The sequence below is a fragment of the Hydra vulgaris genome, chromosome 11 (genome assembly GCF_038396675.1).
Source record: "Hydra vulgaris chromosome 11, alternate assembly HydraT2T_AEP".
NCBI classification, from domain to species: Eukaryota; Metazoa; Cnidaria; class Hydrozoa; order Anthoathecata; family Hydridae; genus Hydra; species Hydra vulgaris.
In genome coordinates this window covers 18,058,630-18,077,500 of record NC_088930.1, presented here as the reverse complement: position 1 = coordinate 18,077,500, position 18,871 = coordinate 18,058,630, and the positions used below count along the sequence as shown (strand labels likewise).

The 18,871-nt window shown below is 24.6% G+C and overlaps 1 protein-coding gene across 3 annotated transcripts in view; it reads right to left on the bottom strand.

Moving 5' to 3' along the window:
* Nucleotides 1–17,596, bottom strand: part of LOC100206535 (serine/threonine-protein kinase dst1) — a 34,004-nt gene extending 16,408 nt beyond the window's left edge. The window contains exons 1-4 of one of the 3 annotated variants that reach the window (XM_065810332.1): nt 17,501–17,596; nt 6,614–6,778; nt 1,630–1,848; nt 452–593 (exon numbers count right to left, since the gene is read on the bottom strand). In XM_065810332.1, coding sequence (XP_065666404.1) covers nt 452–593; nt 1,630–1,848; nt 6,614–6,696 — 444 coding nt within the window. In that variant the 5' untranslated portion in view covers nt 6,697–6,778; nt 17,501–17,596. Of the gene's footprint in view, nt 1–451; nt 594–1,629; nt 1,849–6,613; nt 6,779–7,831; nt 7,956–17,470 lie in introns of those variants that run through there. The other 2 variants (XM_065810333.1, XM_065810331.1) reach the window with 2 other exon arrangements.
* Between the last annotated feature and the right edge of the window lie 1,275 nt (nt 17,597–18,871).

Here is an 18,871-nt window from a genome sequence, read left to right as displayed (position 1 = left end):
AAATCGCGACTCCCATTCCAATAGAAAAAATTCTTGGTATTGCATATGCATGTACAAAATATTTAACCTTCAAAGAACTTTTCACATATTTGAAGAAAAAAACTTTTCATTTTGAAGAAAAAAAAATTATCATGTAATAATTATTAAAGAAATCAAAAATTTTGCTTTGGAGTCAAGTTGTACTCTGAAAATTTCAATGATTGGAGTCGTTATTTTTTTTTTACGACACTACCCTGCTTATTTTGTAGTTATTTTATATATTGTATATGAAAACAATTCAGTCGTTAATATAAAATATATACAGCTGCATTAGTAATACTTCTGTTTATTGAAGCTTATTTGATATAAACTGGAGAATTTCATTATTTTAAAAATAAAACCATTGTAATTTAAAACAATTTTGTACATTAAATAACAAAACAAAAAGTCTATATGAATTATTTTTGACTACCTTTAAATCCAAATGGACAATTTTTAGACTATGAAGATAACAAACAGCTTCCACTATCTGACGAATGAGATAACATATTTCTTTTTCGGTGCGTGCTACGTCAGCCTCTATACAATGGCGATGTAAGTCACCACCTTGAGCGCTGAGAAAAATTTTTTATATCATTTTTTCAGAATGAAGTTACTTTATAATAAAAAATTAAAATAGAAAAATTTAAAACACAAAAAGCTCATTTATACCCAATTAAACTAAGAAAAATAAAATTATTATAATTAAGACTTAATTAAATTAAAAAATTATGTTATGAAAAAGTAGTAAGGTTTACTTATAAAGAATAGTATGGTTTACTTTAAAAGAGTAAACCATACTATTTGATTAGAATTAGAACTGCACTTGTGCAGTTCTAATTCTAAACATTATAATAAGTTTATAATACATTATAAACATTATAATAAGTTAAATATCAGCAAATAAGTTTTGTGATGTTTAGAATTAGAACTGCACTAGTGCAGTTCCAAATCTAAACATCAGCAAACTTATTTAATATAGTTTATATAAAAGTACTATTGTTGTATTTTAAATGGAGAACTTAAAACAGACATGCCAGGAAAAAAAGGAAATATATGTATACACACACACACACACACACACACACACACACACACACACACACACACACACACACACACACACACACATAAATGGAATAAACAAATGCTTTTTATAGTGTATTTTTATGAAATACTTAAATTTTTTGGAAGGTTTTCATAGCTATTTACATAGCTTATACAGCTTATAATATAATATTATACTGCATACAATATTATAATATAATATAATAATATACAGCTTATAATATTATATAGCTCTCCTTAATTTAGCCTAGCTATATGAGAGTGAACCATCCAGAATGTTGACTGTATATATATTTTTTGTAACTTATAACATTCTTATGTAAAACATCTATATTTCTGGTAAATATAGATGTTTTACATAAGAATATAGTTGTTTGTTAAAACTTATAAAAAATGCCCAAATAAGCAACTTGCTATACTTTCAATGATTGATTCAGAATTTCAACTGTTTTTGCATTCAATTACTTTTATTTACTTTGATTACTGGTCAAGCTAAAAAAAACCAAAAGTAAGAGTAATATTAAATAATTAAAAATGACTTACAACTCTAAAACAAGTTGCATCTCTGTTCTTGTCTCAAATACATCAAACAGCCTTACTAATTTTGGATGCTGAGATTGATGCAATATATCTATTTCTAAAAGTAACTGTTCTCTACCACTTCTTCCATGGTTGCCTGATCGTGATTTTTTTATAACTTTTGCAGCATAGACTGTCCCTGTTTTCTTGCAAACGCATTTCTTCACAACAGCAAATCGCCCTCTATATAGTATTATAAACTACAATTGTTAAAAACAAGTAAACTTAATATTAATACTATATTAATAATAACTAAATTATGTACTTAATAAGCTTTTGATTTAATCTCATTCTACTACAAAGTTAGGAAAAAAATTTAGCCGTGCCTCAACACAACCACTCAGTTCATGTAGCAGCAACTCCTTTGCATACTCTCGCTTTATCAGTCAATGCAAGAAATAAAGATCCAAGCAACCCCTTATTTCAGTATAATCACTGAGTGCCTATATAAGTATGCTTTTATGTATGTATATTATATATATATATATATATATATATATATATATATATATATATATATATATATATATATATATATATATATATATATATATATATATATATATATATATATATATATTAAGGTGGTTCTAAAAACAACTTTTTCTAAAAATGACTGCTGGCACCCCCTGAATATGTTGTATATAATTAAAAAAATGCTAGATTTAAGAAATTTTTGAATAAAAAATATTTTAAGGGGTTGCTACCAACCTTCGAACATTATATAGGTCCCTAATATTATTAAAAAAAAGTTTTTCAAAATTATGTTGTGTTGGGTCTCAAACGAAGCAAAATCATATGCAAATTTCAAAAATAATATTCATTTTATAAAAAAACATAGATAAAAAAAATTTTAATCAAAAAATCTTGTTAAATTCCCTATTTTTTATTTTTAGTTAAAAAACGTAACTTTTTGTTTACTAAAATCTAAAATAAAAATTTAATTATAAAATGATTGATATTTTTAAAATTTTTATATAATTTCCCATCATTTGAGACCCAACATGACATAATTTTGAAAAACTTTTTTAATAATATTAGGGACCTATATAATGTTCGAGGGTCGGTAGCAACTCCTCAAAATATTTTTTATTCAAAAATTTCTTAAATCTAGCATTTTTTTAATTATATACAACATATTCAGGGGGTGCCAGCAGTCATTTTCAAAAAAAGTTGTTTTTAGAACCACCTTAATATATATATATATATATATATATATATATATATATATATATATATATATATATATATATATATATATATATATATATATATATATATATATATACATGCTCATGAAAAAAAAAAAAGATAAATAAAAATTTTTTGAGTATAAAGGAAAAGATATAGTACAAAGATGCATTTTTGCCGAATGACATCCCATGCATATTTGTGTTTCGGATGGTGGATCAAAAGATAACACACTTAAGCAGCAACCATATTATTTGTAAAACAGGGAAAGAAAGGCAACCTTACAATAATCGAAGAGGATTGACAACTAGACCAGAATCAATTACACTTACAACTTATTTTAATACCTATTATAAGAGAATGAGAGAATAATATTTATAAGAGAAAAGACATCAATTGAAGAAACAGCCAAAATATAACAACATCATTCAATACAAGAATAAATGCATGATTTACAGATGTAGTGAAAAGAATCAAGAGTAAAAAATAGCAAGAATGATAAAAAGCAACCTTAACAGATGCTAAATTTTTAATTGATTATATATATAGTTAATGTGTAAGGTCAGTAGAGTAGGATAACACAAGATGTAAAGTAAAGAGCACAGTTTTCTATTCATTCATCAGTTTTGCAATAACTACTAGCAGTAAATAATAGTTATTGCACCTTTTGCTAAAGGAATTAGCACTTAAGTTACTAGTACCACCTGCATCCGCTGTATTTTCGGAAGATTGCTTTCATTATTTATGGTAAAAAGTAATCGAAGCTACCTCAAGTGGAGAAATGTTAATTTCTCTGCGTTGAGGTAGAAGAAATATAAATTTTTTTGGGGGATTGTACCTAAAATCAACAGCTTGTTTTGAGCAATCGAAAAACTATGACTTTTTGTAAAGACTGGAATAATTAGTTGTGTGATCAACAAATGGAGACACTCTAGAGGTAAGATCATCAGGAATAGTGGTCAATATAAATAAGAAACAACGCCAATCATGGATACTTGTAACTCAGGTCTTACTTAAAATAAACATCAAGGGCAAAATTAATACTGCATTTATAAAAAAAACAATTATAACAAGGAGTAACAATGGAACATAGTAGCACCATAGAAGTTACAGAAAACAAAAAAGTATAGTCCGTGAAGAACAATTTTAATACTGTGGTTAGTAAGGAATAATCCAATAATTTTACAAATTTTAACATATAAACCATAAAAAAAAGCACGGAGAAGACTACCATGCAAAACTTTATTAAAAACTTTTGATATGTCAATAAAACCAGTTTCTCTGAAATGAAAAGAAAAATGTGGTCATTAGATTCAATGGAAAATTGGTGTATTCATTTCATACAATGATAAAAAATCATTTGTTCTTAAAAGAGCTGTTTTTGCAACAACAAAAAAAAGAAGGAAACAAAAAAGAAATACATTACATTGGTACATTAGAAATAGCATCTGAGAAGGAGAAAACCATTAGTTTAGGATCAGGCTTAACCTGAATAGATAAAATAGAACTCAACTTCAATGCCTAATTGAGTTTAGGAGTTATGTAGTATGCACTACATACCAACCAACAAATAGAAAACAAGGAGAAACTGAGCACAAACCAAGAAGTAAAGGTAAGTGATTGGAATTAACGGGAAAATAAGTCACAAAGTTACCTATCTGAGCAAGAGATTGAGAAAGACAAAAACTTTGAGAAACTTTAGTGTCAGCAAGGTCAGTGGAAATAAAGCCAAGCCACTCAGAGTAATGATCACTAAAGTCACTAACAACACATGCTCTGATTTATTAGCACTTCCCATCCACTATATAAAAAAATTAAACTTTTATATGTTTAAATTGCAATTTTAAAGTTAACTAAAATTATTTTTGCACATCACATATAAATAATAATACAGGAATCTAAATATTCACTGCTCCTTTATTTGTGCCCCTTAATTTTTTATGTCCAGTATAAACAATAGATCAGGGAGGGGCAAAGAAATGTATACTTCTGTTTTTAAGAAATGAATTATAATTAGTTTATCACTGGATCAGTAGGCAAGTTGGAGAGAACACTATTAATCTTGACAATTAAAAATTAGGTTTATTAAAATTGCTGCAATATTTTTCAATATTTTTGTAAACATAAAAAGTTAAAAATGTTTGCACTTCTAAAATGTTGGGTCTAATGGTCTTTTTTGCCATTAAACTTAGATCAATACAATGTGTAAGAAAAATTTATGAGCTAACAAATTTATCACAAAATGGCTACAAATTGTTCTTTTTAGGCCAATCAAAAATATATTTTTAGATATATTTGAGTTCTAAAATGTAAACGCTGCTTATATTTAAGCAGCTTGTTACATTTTAGCTATTGCAGACAATAAGCGCCAATTGTCTGCAATAGCTAAATTAAAGAGAAGACTTTTTATCAAGACAGGAGTATACGGTTGAGTCATCAGCAAAAAGAGCTACTTTAGATGTAAGCTTGTTGTGAAGATCATTAATGTAGATAAGAAACAAAACAGAACCAAGGATAAAACCTTGAGGTACCCCTAAAGTTACTGGGAATGAAGAAGAGTGTTTGCTTTTGAGGATGACTTTGATAAAGCGGTTGGAAAGAACGATTTGATAATCTCAAAAACTTTCCCAGATACACCATATGAAACAAGCTTATGGAAAAGACCAGCATGCAAAACTTTGTCAAGACCTTAGGTATGACAAGAGCAATAGCCCCAGCTTCTCCACCTCCATCTAATGCACAATAAAATCTTTCAGCCACAGCAGTTAGCAAGTTAGCCATAGATCGAGAGGATTGAAAACTGTATTGATTGTCTGACAGTAAGTTACTTGACTCAAGATGGGATGTGAAAATTTTGTTTATCAAAGACTCAAAGACCTTCCCAATAACAGAAAGAAGACTGATTGGACAATAATTAGAGGCGTTAGAATGTTCATTAGAGTTTGTGAAAATTGACTAACTTAAAGTTTAAAGTAGAGCAGCACCACTAGTCAATTTTATTTGACTAAAAAGCAATTTTATTAAAACTATGATTGTATTAAAATAAAAAACCTAAAACAAACTGCGAGTGAATTAGAATAACAAAATGTAAAGTTGTGGCTTTCTATTAATGATTAAGTTATAAATACAATGAACTGTTTATTTTTTTTTCATTTCCATGCATATCATAACTATGATATTGCCACAAATATAAAATCATAAATATGAAATTTGCTTTTTTATAATATTGTTTATTTACTTTGACGTTTATTCACTTATTTACATTTTTTGTTAAAAGCAAATTTAAAAGATTTTCAAACAATCAAATTCATAATCAATGCTTGTTTTTACAGATAAAAAAAATGTAAAGAGTGAAACTGGATTTTTCAAAAAAAAAAAATACTTTTGATTGTGAATCAATTGAATTTATGAAGCAAGCTAATTCAAACCAATTATTACTTAGGATCCCCCTATATTATTTAAAAGATCCATGTCATTTTGTGCAATTTATATAAACAACTCTTGTAGTAAATATAATTCTTTTATCTATAACAAGGTCAAAAATAAAAACTTTAAACCACCTCTAATGTTTTTATTTGCCATAGATTCTTAATTTGATAATATATTAAATGTTAAGTTAGAGTTAAACCAAAAGCATAATGTACTTTAGTTATTATTACTTGTTTATTAATATTTATATCTTTATATTAACAACTTTATATTACCATTATACAGTTCAAGAACATTTTTCTTTAAATATTTAACATAAACCATGTACCTTCCAAGTTCATTTAAAATATCATAATTTTGTTCAAGTGTTTCTACTTTATTTATGATGTTCTCAGCTCTTTCAAGAGCCATTATTTGTTGCTGCACTAAAATTTCATACTTTTATTTTTTTAATTTATACATTTTAAAAGTAGAGCAATCTTGTTTTTAGGATCTAAATAAATATCAAAAAGAAAAAAAATTAAAAATAAATACTTAAATACTCAAAATTTTAATAATACTTTATTATAATATATATATAATTATGTGCATATATATGTATGTAAATGTATATATATGTATGTATGTGTATATATATATGTATGTAAATGTGTATATATATATATATATATATATATATATATATATATATATATATATATATATGTATGTATGTATGTATGCATGTATGTATGTATGTATGTATGTATGTATGTATGTATGTATGTATGTATGTATGTATGTATGTATGTATGTATGTATGTATGAATGCATACATATATATATATATATATATATATATATATATATATATATATATATATATATATATATATATATATATATATAATAAAGTGTTAAATCGTTTCAAGTTTTATTCGAGCAAAACATAAAACAGGATATAATCCAAAATTTTAACTCCATATTAATCTCTATTATTTAAAATCATGGACATAGGAATGTGTTGCTTGTTGATTGTAAAAAAGTCTGTTGTTCTATTACAAAAATATCTTAAGACTTAATTTACACATTCTTAATCTCAAAGCTTATTGCTTCACTTGATAAAGATAAGCTTATCATGAAAGAATGACAAGATAATAAGTGCCAAAAATTGATGTGCAGTTTTACTACAATTAACTTTTAAAAAAAGTTATCTAAAAGTTTATAATATCCTAGTAATTTAAGACTAACTAATTATAAAACAAACTAAAAATAATACAAGCTAAAATATAAACAAAATAAAACTCAGATGAAGTTGTCAGTAAACAAAGTATTTGAAACAATGTTTTTAAAATAAACTTTATTTTACCATTGTTAAATATCACTGTTTAACAGTATAAAGAGACCCACTGATATAAAACTCCTACATGTTATTGGTTTAAGGTTTCATTCAAATTTTGTTTTAAAAGTTTCATATTTCAGAAATTTTGTTTAAAAGATTATAAAACAACATTTAACTTTCTTAAATTCAAAAAACTGTTCAAACAAAATTTCAAAACAAAATTACCATGGAATTCCCAAATACGTAGTAATCTTCTTAATAAATCTTTTGGCCAATCAGAACAATGATTTTACAATTAAAGCTCAATAAAAAAGGGTGTTGACATAATTTACATGCTGTTTATATATATATATATATATATATATATATATATATATATATATATATATATATATATATATATATATATAAACATATATATATATATATATATTTATATATATATATATATATATATATATATACATATATATATATATATATATATATATATATATATATATATATACATATATATATATATATATATATATATATATATATATATATATATATATATATATATATATATATATATATATATATATATATATATATATATATATATATATATATACATATATATAAACTATACAATAATTTTTAACATTTTTAAACTAAATACCAAATAATAATAAATAATAAAGAAATATATTCAACCTATTAGCAGCTAAAACACATAAAAAATTGTAAACTGTTAATGAAACACTTATAAAACTTTTGCAAACAAACAAATATAAATTTAGTTCTGGTGCATTAACTATTATCACCTTTTTTATCCCATATGAAGCAAAACAAAACACATCTAAATAATGCTATTAAGTAATTTTTTAGCAAAGTATCAAAAGCCCTTTTGTAGCTTAGCATCCATAAATACTTAAATAATAGTTTTAAGTAAATTTTTCAGCAAAGTAACATAAGTTCATGTACAGCTTAGCAACAAAATACATTTAAATTGATAAGAAATGTTTACATTATATTACTATATCACTGTTACATATTATTAGACAGATAATTATGACACAAAAGTAGACACAATATTCTTTTAACAATCTTTATAATTTGTTAATAACAAAAATATGCTTATATATGCTTAATAACAAAAAGCAATTAACTATTAAATTTTTAAGTAATCAATAAACATTTTTAGACTTAAACAGAGCAATTAGAAAAAACTGTTAGACTGTAAAAAAACAACTAGACTGAATATGTTAGTATTTAAAAAATGAAAGATGCATTTATAAAACATGACATGAAAACATTTTAAATATATATGTATATGGATCATGGAGAGCTATCATAACTGCATACAACAAACTTATTTAAAATTATCAAACAAATGATCTTATTAAATAGTTGCTTGGTTACAAATACCGCAATAAAATAGCTATTTTCCATCATCCAATCAATGATTTAATTTTTTTTATAGACTTTAATGGCATGAAATCACTAGTGGTGGTCAAAATTACTTAACAATAGCGTCTCATTTATGTTTCAAAAATTTGCATACTCCGATATTTGTTTACATTGTGTTTAATAAACTTGGTTAAAAACTATACATGCATAAAATTTTCAGTCTCTCTCTCTCTCTCTCTTTATATATATATATATATATATATATATATATATATATATATATATATATATATATATATATATATATATATATATATATATATATATATATATATATATATATAAATGTATATGAAAAATAAATTTGCCTTGCACAACCTTGCAAAAAATATTTATAAATAGTAAATATATTCAATATAAAACATAATTTAATTGAGATAATTAAATTGTTGCATTGAGTTTGAAGTAAATAATGGTGTAAACATTTCATGTCTAGTTCTAGAAAACATGGTGTCTAGTTTAAAATAAGATGGTTAAACTTCATGATATAAAATAATTTAAAGAAAATTTATTACTTGAATACAGTAAAAAGCTGTATTTTGGTTAAACATTTATCATTCTAAATGACTTTTTTTGTAATCATTAAACAGCAATGTCATTTATTTAAAAAAAAAAAATTGAAAAGCTTATTGTCTAAACTATGAAGTAACAAAGTGTTATGTCTAACTTATCTAACCCAATTAGATAAAGACATGCTGTGTTTTTCTTTTAAATAGTGATGAATCTAATGTTATGAATCTAATAACTCAATACTCCAAATTTTTATAATATATTATTTCAAAAGAACAAATTATTTTATTATTTTAAATAATATATATACATATATATATATATATATATATATATATATATATATATATATATATATATATATATATATATATATATATATATATATATATATATATATATATATATATATATATATATATATATATACATATATATACATATATAAATTAGTAAAAACACTTATCTAATTTTTGATTACTTCAACAGTGTGTTTCACCATCAGTAGTTAATAAACACAGTGTTGAAGTAATCAAAAATTAGATAAGTGTTTTTACTAATTTATTATTGCTCTGTTCTTTTAGAACATTGAGCACTCTATTTGTGAAATACACTAACCTAATTTATAATTAATATATATATATATATAAATATAAATTAGTAAAAACACTTATCTATCTTTTATCTTCAACATAATGTTTCACCATCAGTAGGTTCATCAGGAAGAATCAGGAATTCTTCCTGATGAACCTACTGATGGTGAAACATTATGTTGAAGACAAAAGATAGATAAGTGTTTTTACTAATTTATTATTGCTCTGTTCTTTAAGAACATTGAGCACTCTATTTGTAGATGTATGTATATATATATATATATATATATATATATATATATATATATATATATATATATATATATATATATATATATATATATATACATATATGTATGTATGTGTGTATGTATGTATATATACTACTGTATTCACCTCCTCAAGGCTAATTGGGCCATAACAGCTGATAAGACTACATTATTTCCTCGCAGCCATATAGATTTAAACCTTTACAAACAAAGCTGTTGCACAGTTAAACAAGTTGAGAGTGGTACTACTAGCTGTATCTATACTTATGAAAAGTATAGTAGCAACAAGTCCAAATGTAAATAAGCAACAAGCTCAACTAGCCATTTAATTAAAACACAAATGTCAACAATTTCATAGTTATAAGTATGCTGGTCTAGTGTCTTGTGTACATTTCAAAATGGTGCTTGCTTATGTTGAACTAATGAATAGGCTGGGTCACCACATATACACAAAGGTTGTCTACCGAATCAAGCATCGTTTATGACTTGACAACTTTAACTCAAAGAAAATAGTAGCATCATATTTTTTCTATCATTGAATTTCATTATTTGACAACAGAGTGTTGTGTTAGTAACACAATGTCACTGCCAAATGATGTTTGTGTCTCATTGCTAAGTCTCTCTATTGTTAAAATGTGCTCAACACTAACTTAATTATGGATTATTTCAAATTTAATTTGTTTCTATACATGAGCTTCACATTAGCAGCTTGATTTTAACCACAATTCTCCAGCACAAGCCCTGCACAAAAGCATGAAATATGATTTGGATCTTTTTTTACTACGTTAACATTACTCAGTTTATATGTATCATAAAATCACAAGAGATTAAACTTTTTTTTTTTACTAGAGATTCTCAGTAAAAACAATTTCATTAAAAAACAGTGATAGCAGTTTTTTAATGAAATTGTTGCTAATAGCAGCTCATGCTCACTGAGCTGCTATCACTGTTTTATAACAGTGATAGCAGCTCAGTGAGCATGAGCTGCTATCACTGTTATAAAACAGTGATAGCAGCTCATGCTCAAGACTGTTCCCCTTTTCTAACATTACTGGAGATTAAAATAACAATTCTAACATTTTTTGAGATTAAAATAAATTTCATTGTTATTGATATCATCAATTAAAAGATAAAATATGTGAACACCTTTCATGTTTTTTTTAACCCATGTAAACAACTTGTATAGTGTGAGAATTTGATTTACAATTGTTTGCAAACTAGCATTTACTATTTCTCTTTATATAGTTCCTCCTATTCCACCACATGAACTTTTATTGTGGGATGTTGCAAATAATTGATGCTCAGCATTTATTTTTTAAACTTTCAGGTAAGGTCTGAGAATAATAACATGTAATGTCAGGTCTGTTACTGTCTCAGACCTAATATGTTAGGTCTGAAACAGTAACTTTTGTACTGTGTATCATCACTTTCACTTTAAGCTGCAGCATCATTTCACTTTATTGAGTGACTGTAGTTAATTTTTTACCATAAGGAATATTTCCATTTGTAGGAAAAAATTGAACTGTCTGGTATAACACATATTCCAAGCCTTCAAATTTAATTTACTAGGGAAGTTGGAACATAGATAAAGGATTCAGCTTAAACTATTTTTATTATAAACACGTACTTTAATCAATTCTTTGCAATTTGAGCAGTATGTATAACTTAGTGTTTTAATGATAAAAACATAAACAAACCGAATGGCATCACTGTCATCTGTGATGCATCATATGAACTTTCATAAAATTTGCTAGATCCAATTTTGATCTTTTTTTTTATTATTAAGGTGCTTCAAGAAGACTTAACGATCTTATTAAAGAGCACTGCAGAAGAGCATTCAACAAAAAAGTTCACATGGTCTTTCTTATCGATATTGCATATATGGCTTTTAAACCCTGGTTTCTTGTCATTGTTATAAACCAGTGCTCTAATCAATTGCTCATTTATTGCATTGTCACTTAAAAGTCTTGTAAAATCTTAAGACTCGTAAATTTAAGACTTAAGGGGTAAACAGACTCTACCTCTTGACAAGCCTCGCACCCTTCCTTCATCTATTAGGCTGGAGTAGATGTATTTATAATACATTGTTTATAGTTTAGGATGTTGAATGCTGGACCTTCTTGACTCAATGTATGGGTTTTGCTTGTGTCTCAGTTTTTATGACTAGGCAACTCATTTTTTATCTCCTAATTTACATTCATAAGAATTCACCTATTTGTAGAGAAACTATTATTTTAAGTTTTTGTAACTGATCAAATTGACTAAGCTCATTAGGGTGGTTGTTACTCTTCTTTAGGGCGGTTGTTACTCAGCAACGAAATTGGAAAAGGCAAAGCAAAATAAAACAGTTTTTAATCAACATTAAAAAGAATGACTTTCCTATATTTTTTTCTGTTTTTTTAAAAAGGAAAGCGAAAATATAAATAGCTATCTGTTTGTAAAATATATTTGCGTAATTTTAATGTAACAATTATATATTGTCCCTATGAATGTCTATCTAATGTATGTATGTATGTGTATACTTTTATGTATAACTTTTTATTATGTAACTATATTTATTTGATCATGAGCATACACTTATTTAGCTAATTAAGATTAGGTGTTTACTTCATAGATGGAATGTCAGTGGTTCTAACTCCACCACTAGCCTTTTTTTTATATAACTATTATAACTTTTTTTATATAACTATATTTATTTCATCATTAGTATACACATATTTAGCTAATTAAATTAAGTGTTTACTTAATAGATGGAATGTCGGTGGTTCTAGCTCCACCACCTTTTGTTTTTTCTTTTAAAATACAGCTGGCCAAATATTTGCTTTGCAGCTATTTATCAGTTTATATATATATTTCACCAATAACATTGTAGGTAAAATGGGAGGGAGCAGGTAAAAAAAAAAAAAACCGGACATGTGTATGAAGTACAGGCCGTGTTTTAAATAAAAAATACTTAACGCAATAGCCTAATGTAAATTTGATTTCATAAAATTCTTTTTATTTATTTTATATTATTTTTATTTTATTTTTTAAGACATTAACTTTTTTAAATTACTGCAATACTATCAATTACTGCAAAACGAGTTAAATATTATTTAACTTATTTTTATTATTACTTTAAGGGAATGTTTATTTTATTTTATTTTTTTTTAATATTAAATAATTAAAAAAAAAATTTAATATTACATTTTTTTAAACGTTTGATATCAACAAATTTTCTTTCTTTTCTAGACATTTGCATAAATGAATAATATGTTAAAGTTTTGAATTTTTAAATGAATATTTAATTTCTTAAATTTCTCATTGCGGCTTTGTAACTACAAATTAATTTTTATTTAACAAAAAATAGCGTGTAACAAATAAGAAAAATTTCGTTAATTTATTTACTTCATTTATTAAAAATTTATTATTTCATTAATGATTTTGTTGTAAAAGCAAAGATTATTTATCTAAACATCATTTATTAAAATTATATCGCTGTAAATATCGTTTATTAAAAATAATCCCTGCGATATAATTTGCATTATATAAAAAAAAGTTTAACTTACATTTTGTGGAAACTTTTGATGCAGCTGTCTATTTAAGATTTAGTCATGAGTAAAAAAAAAAAAAAAATGTTTAGGAAGGAAAAACGAAAAAACAATTGCGATAAAAATGAGCTAATTTTTTTTATAAGAACAAATAAAATTTAAATTATATATTTTTATTAAATTAATTTTAAATTAAATCATGTTTTTTATCAAATTAAATTATATGATCTTTGCCTTAAACTTAAATAAAACCATTTTTCAAGAGAAAGAATCAATCATTACAATAAACTAAAAACAAAATAAAAATAAATTTTTAATTTTATTTGAGTTTTTTTCATTAGTAAATGGCGCTTATATCTAACATAATTGTCATTAAAACTATTGTATCAAATGTTTTTACATAAATGTCATTCAAAAGTTAATGTGATTTTTTTAAAATCAATTACTTCTTTTATCTTATCAATTATTGAATAATTTAAATATTAAAAATGATAAAAAGCCGTTTAATCAAAATTGCTTACTGCTTATGTAAAATCAATGAAGTAAACGCCTTATCCAAATAAGCTAAGCGTATGCATGATAAAATAAATATAGATATATAATAAAAAAAGTTATACATAAAAGTATACGCATGCATTACGTGCATTACATACCTAGACATATTCATAATGGGACAATATATGCATTACATACATAGACATATTTATAATGGGACAATATATACTTGTTACATGAAAGCTATACAAATATATTTTATAAACAGATAGCAATTTATATTTTTGCTTTCCTCTTTAATAAAAAAACAAATAAAATATAGGAAAATCTTTTTTTTTATGTTGATTTAAAACTGTTTTTTTTTAATTTTCCTTATCCAATTACGTTTCTGAAAATAACAACCATCCTAAACCAAAAAAAAAATAAAAACAGTGCACAAATTATTTAAACTATTAATTTTTTTTTTTCTTCTTAAATTCATTTTACTTTCCTATTTTGTTAGTTTTTTCTTTGTTTTTGCAACTTAGTTTTTTCCACATTATCTAATATAATAAAACTTGTAAATGGCTGTGACCAAGTTGTCTAAATTAAAATACTCATGCCTGGATATACAAGATGTAAAACTACACGCCTTGTCTGGGAAGGCTCGTACATCGTTGTAATCATTCTTTTATTTCTCTTTTCTAAAAATACTATAATGGGCACTGTTCTAAAGAGCTAGAGTCTTTTGTGCCATCTACTACAATTCATTCTCGTGTTACTCGTTTACTCTTTTGCTGTGACTTTTCCTAAGTGCTCTAAAAATTCTTATTTGTCTGGTTTTTTTCTTTGAACATCTGTTCTTTGGAATTCACTCCCTTTATCTTGTTTTCCTGATTCATATAATTTGCAACTTTTTAAGTCGCCTGTAAATTGTTATCTTAATTTATAAACTTCATTTTTTCTTTTTCAGTAACTTCCAACACTAATAGTGGTTGTTTACAGCTTTGTTGGAAGTGAAGATATTAAAAAAAAAGTGCTATCCACTCAGTATAAGACTAACAGTAACACTAGCAATATCATACAAAGAAAAACTAGATAAATTTTATAAGAAATAAAATTAAATCAAGTATAGGTTTTGAGAAGATCATGGATTGGGAGCAATAAATAAATTAACATTTTATTTACATAAAATTTTTCTATTCTTTAAACTCTGATTATCTCATTAGATAATCTAATAAGCACTGTGAGGCCGCACTGAAATAGCCTGCTGCCAGGGGCTTCAGTACATATATTGACTATCTTATAGCCTGCTGCCACAATGGAGTGCCAGTATATCGACTGAGAGTTTGGCATAGGGCAGCAATCTTTCCTTTATTTTTTTTTTTTTTTTTCTCTTTATATAAAAAGTCTATGTAAAAAAGTATATAATGAGGCAAAATATTGTTGATCTCATTTTTTCTTATTCTGAAGGCTGCTATAAAGCAGCCTTCAGAATTAGAAAAAGATGCTGATTTAAGCGCTGTCCAAATTCGAAATTAAGAGCCTTTTTTTAAGGCAAATATTGTTCTTTTTGCAAAACAACTACATTTGGCAAAATTTACGCTAAATATCATCAGGATGGGAGGGCACCACTGTCCAAATTACATTCATAGAATATATATGTATATATATATATATATATATATATATATATATATATATATATATATATATATATATATATATATATATATATATATATATATATGTATATATATATATATATATATACACACACACACACACACATATATATATATATATATACATATATATACATACATACATTCATAGATACATACATATATTAAAGTAGCCCTTCAATAATTTTTAATAAAAGTCCCACTCACTCAAAGTGTACTATACAAAAAAATATCACTAGAATTAAAATTTTTTGAATAAAAAATATTTAAAGAGGTCCATCAAGACCCTTGAACATTTATTGGATCGTAGTATAGCCAAAAAAAAGTTCTTTAAAAATAGGTCAACCTGTACTCAAATGAATGAAATTATATAAAAATTTCAAAAACATTAATCATTAAAAATAAAATTTTTTTTAAATTTTCTCTTAACATGAATTTTATATCTTAGGAGATTTATTCTTAAAGTATTTATGAAAAGTAGATCAACGTTGTTTAAGGAAATAAAAAATTCTTATTATTTTTATTTATAAATCATTTTCAAAAAATTATTTGAAGATTAAAATTAATAGAAATGTGTTTTCATTAAAAAAAAAATTCTTATTACCTATAAATAATCATTTTTATTCATATAGTTTTTTAAATTTACATTTATCTAAAAGATACATCTAAATTAAACCCCTTTAAATTTTAATAAATTTTTGATAAAAAGAAAAAAAACTTCTTTTTAAATAAAAAAGGCTTGACACAATTAAAAACTTAAATCATCACAATCATCAACAAATGTTTTTATGGAAAAATTATCAAAAACTGACTAAAAATGCAATAGGAACCCTTCTATAGATCCACCTGTAAATACATAAGATAAAATTAATTATAAATGTTTTTTTTTGTACTTATTAATAATGAGTACATAAAAAACATATATAATTAATTTAATATATTTAATAATAATAATTTATAATTAATTTAATATATTTAATAGTAATATTATTAAATATTGTCAGCAATATTGTGTATTAAAAATGCAAGGACAAAAAAACAAAAATACATACAATATAAATTATATCTTTTTTTTTTTTACTAATACAATAGAAAAGACAAATGAATAATTAAAAACTTCAAAGTTTACAAATATACACATTTATGTATATCCAGCATAAGTTTTAGCTAACAACACAGTTGAAGACTCTTTTTTATTTCTCTATTATGATAAAATGAACCGGTATTATGTGTGGCCGAATGTATTATTAAGGTCTAGTTAAAACCGGAATTCTATTACTTAAAATCATAATTAAAAAAATTAACAAAAGTTAGATTTAGTATATGTAAAGAACATAAACAAGTGTACTTTAACTTTAATGATGTTCAAAATGCGTACTTTCGGTACTTTAGTGGTGTTGACAGTCCATCCCATCGGAGCAATTATGATATTAAAGATTATTTTGTCAAAAATATTAGGGAGATGATGTATTCTACCGTTATCCGTAAGTCGCAAATAAATACAAAGTTGTACGCAAATAAAATAACTTTGATTTTTATAAACAACGTTGACTTTACTTTCATATAACATAAATGTTTAAAAAACATTTAAATTTATTTTATCAGTTTAGTGCTTCTCTTGCTATAATATAAAGTATATAGAAAAGGTTAACTTTGTTATTAAGAGTCAAAGGATGGAATACCAGCAAAACCATCGCGTTTAGTTGAATTTAAATGAGCAGATGCCTTAAGCGCCAGCTTTTTAGCAGTGTAAAAAGTGTAGAAAATAATGCACATATAAAACTAACAACTTTTTATTCAAACTGGATACTGATAGGATTACTCAGGCGTCAAACCAACTGCTTGCCGAAGTATAGAAATTATTAGCCAGGTTCTTTGATTGACCACATATATTTATTTTGCTACGTGCAATTATCTACATGGTGCTGTAGTGGTATAAAGCATTTTGATAGCATAATGTGATCTTCTACCTTAACGGGTGCTTATATTGGAGCTGGATTTACTGGACATTGTTTAGTTAATGATTTTTATTGTACTTCAGTTTGATTGACGTTTTTCTCTTATAAGTAAAATGAAAAATTATATATAATAGCATAGTGTTTCAATGGCATTTCTTGTTGTACGTGAATATATGTATATATATATATATATATATATATATATATATATATATATATATATATATATATATATATATATATACACTAAATTTTTACAATAGTGCGTACAAACTAAATTTTTTCGTCGCAATATTTCGATAATAGTAAAATATATTGTATTATTATAAACTATTATTCATAAAAATAAATCTACTGTTACTGCATATATTAAAAAAAAAAATTTTTTTAATTACATTAGTTCAGAAAATTGTTTCAGCTAAATATTAATAAACAATTCTTTTTGAAATTTGTATCGACTTTAGAATAATGCCAGATTTATCTGAAATTAGTCAATACGATCAACATGGCGTTACTGTTTGTTATATTAGGAAAAGTGGTAAGACAGAGAAACTTGTGAACATTAAACTTATATATTGAATTATGTAATGAACATTATTTGCAGGCTACGTTATAGGCATTTATTCATAGAAAAATTATATTTAAAGTCATCCGTAACATATATTAATATTGCTTATTTTTTGTAAATTCATTTGCAGCATATAAAACGCTAATTTCTCGTTTTTTATTAACAATGAAAATTAAAATTTTAAATACTACTTCGATTACAAACAGATTTAGTAAATCTTCCA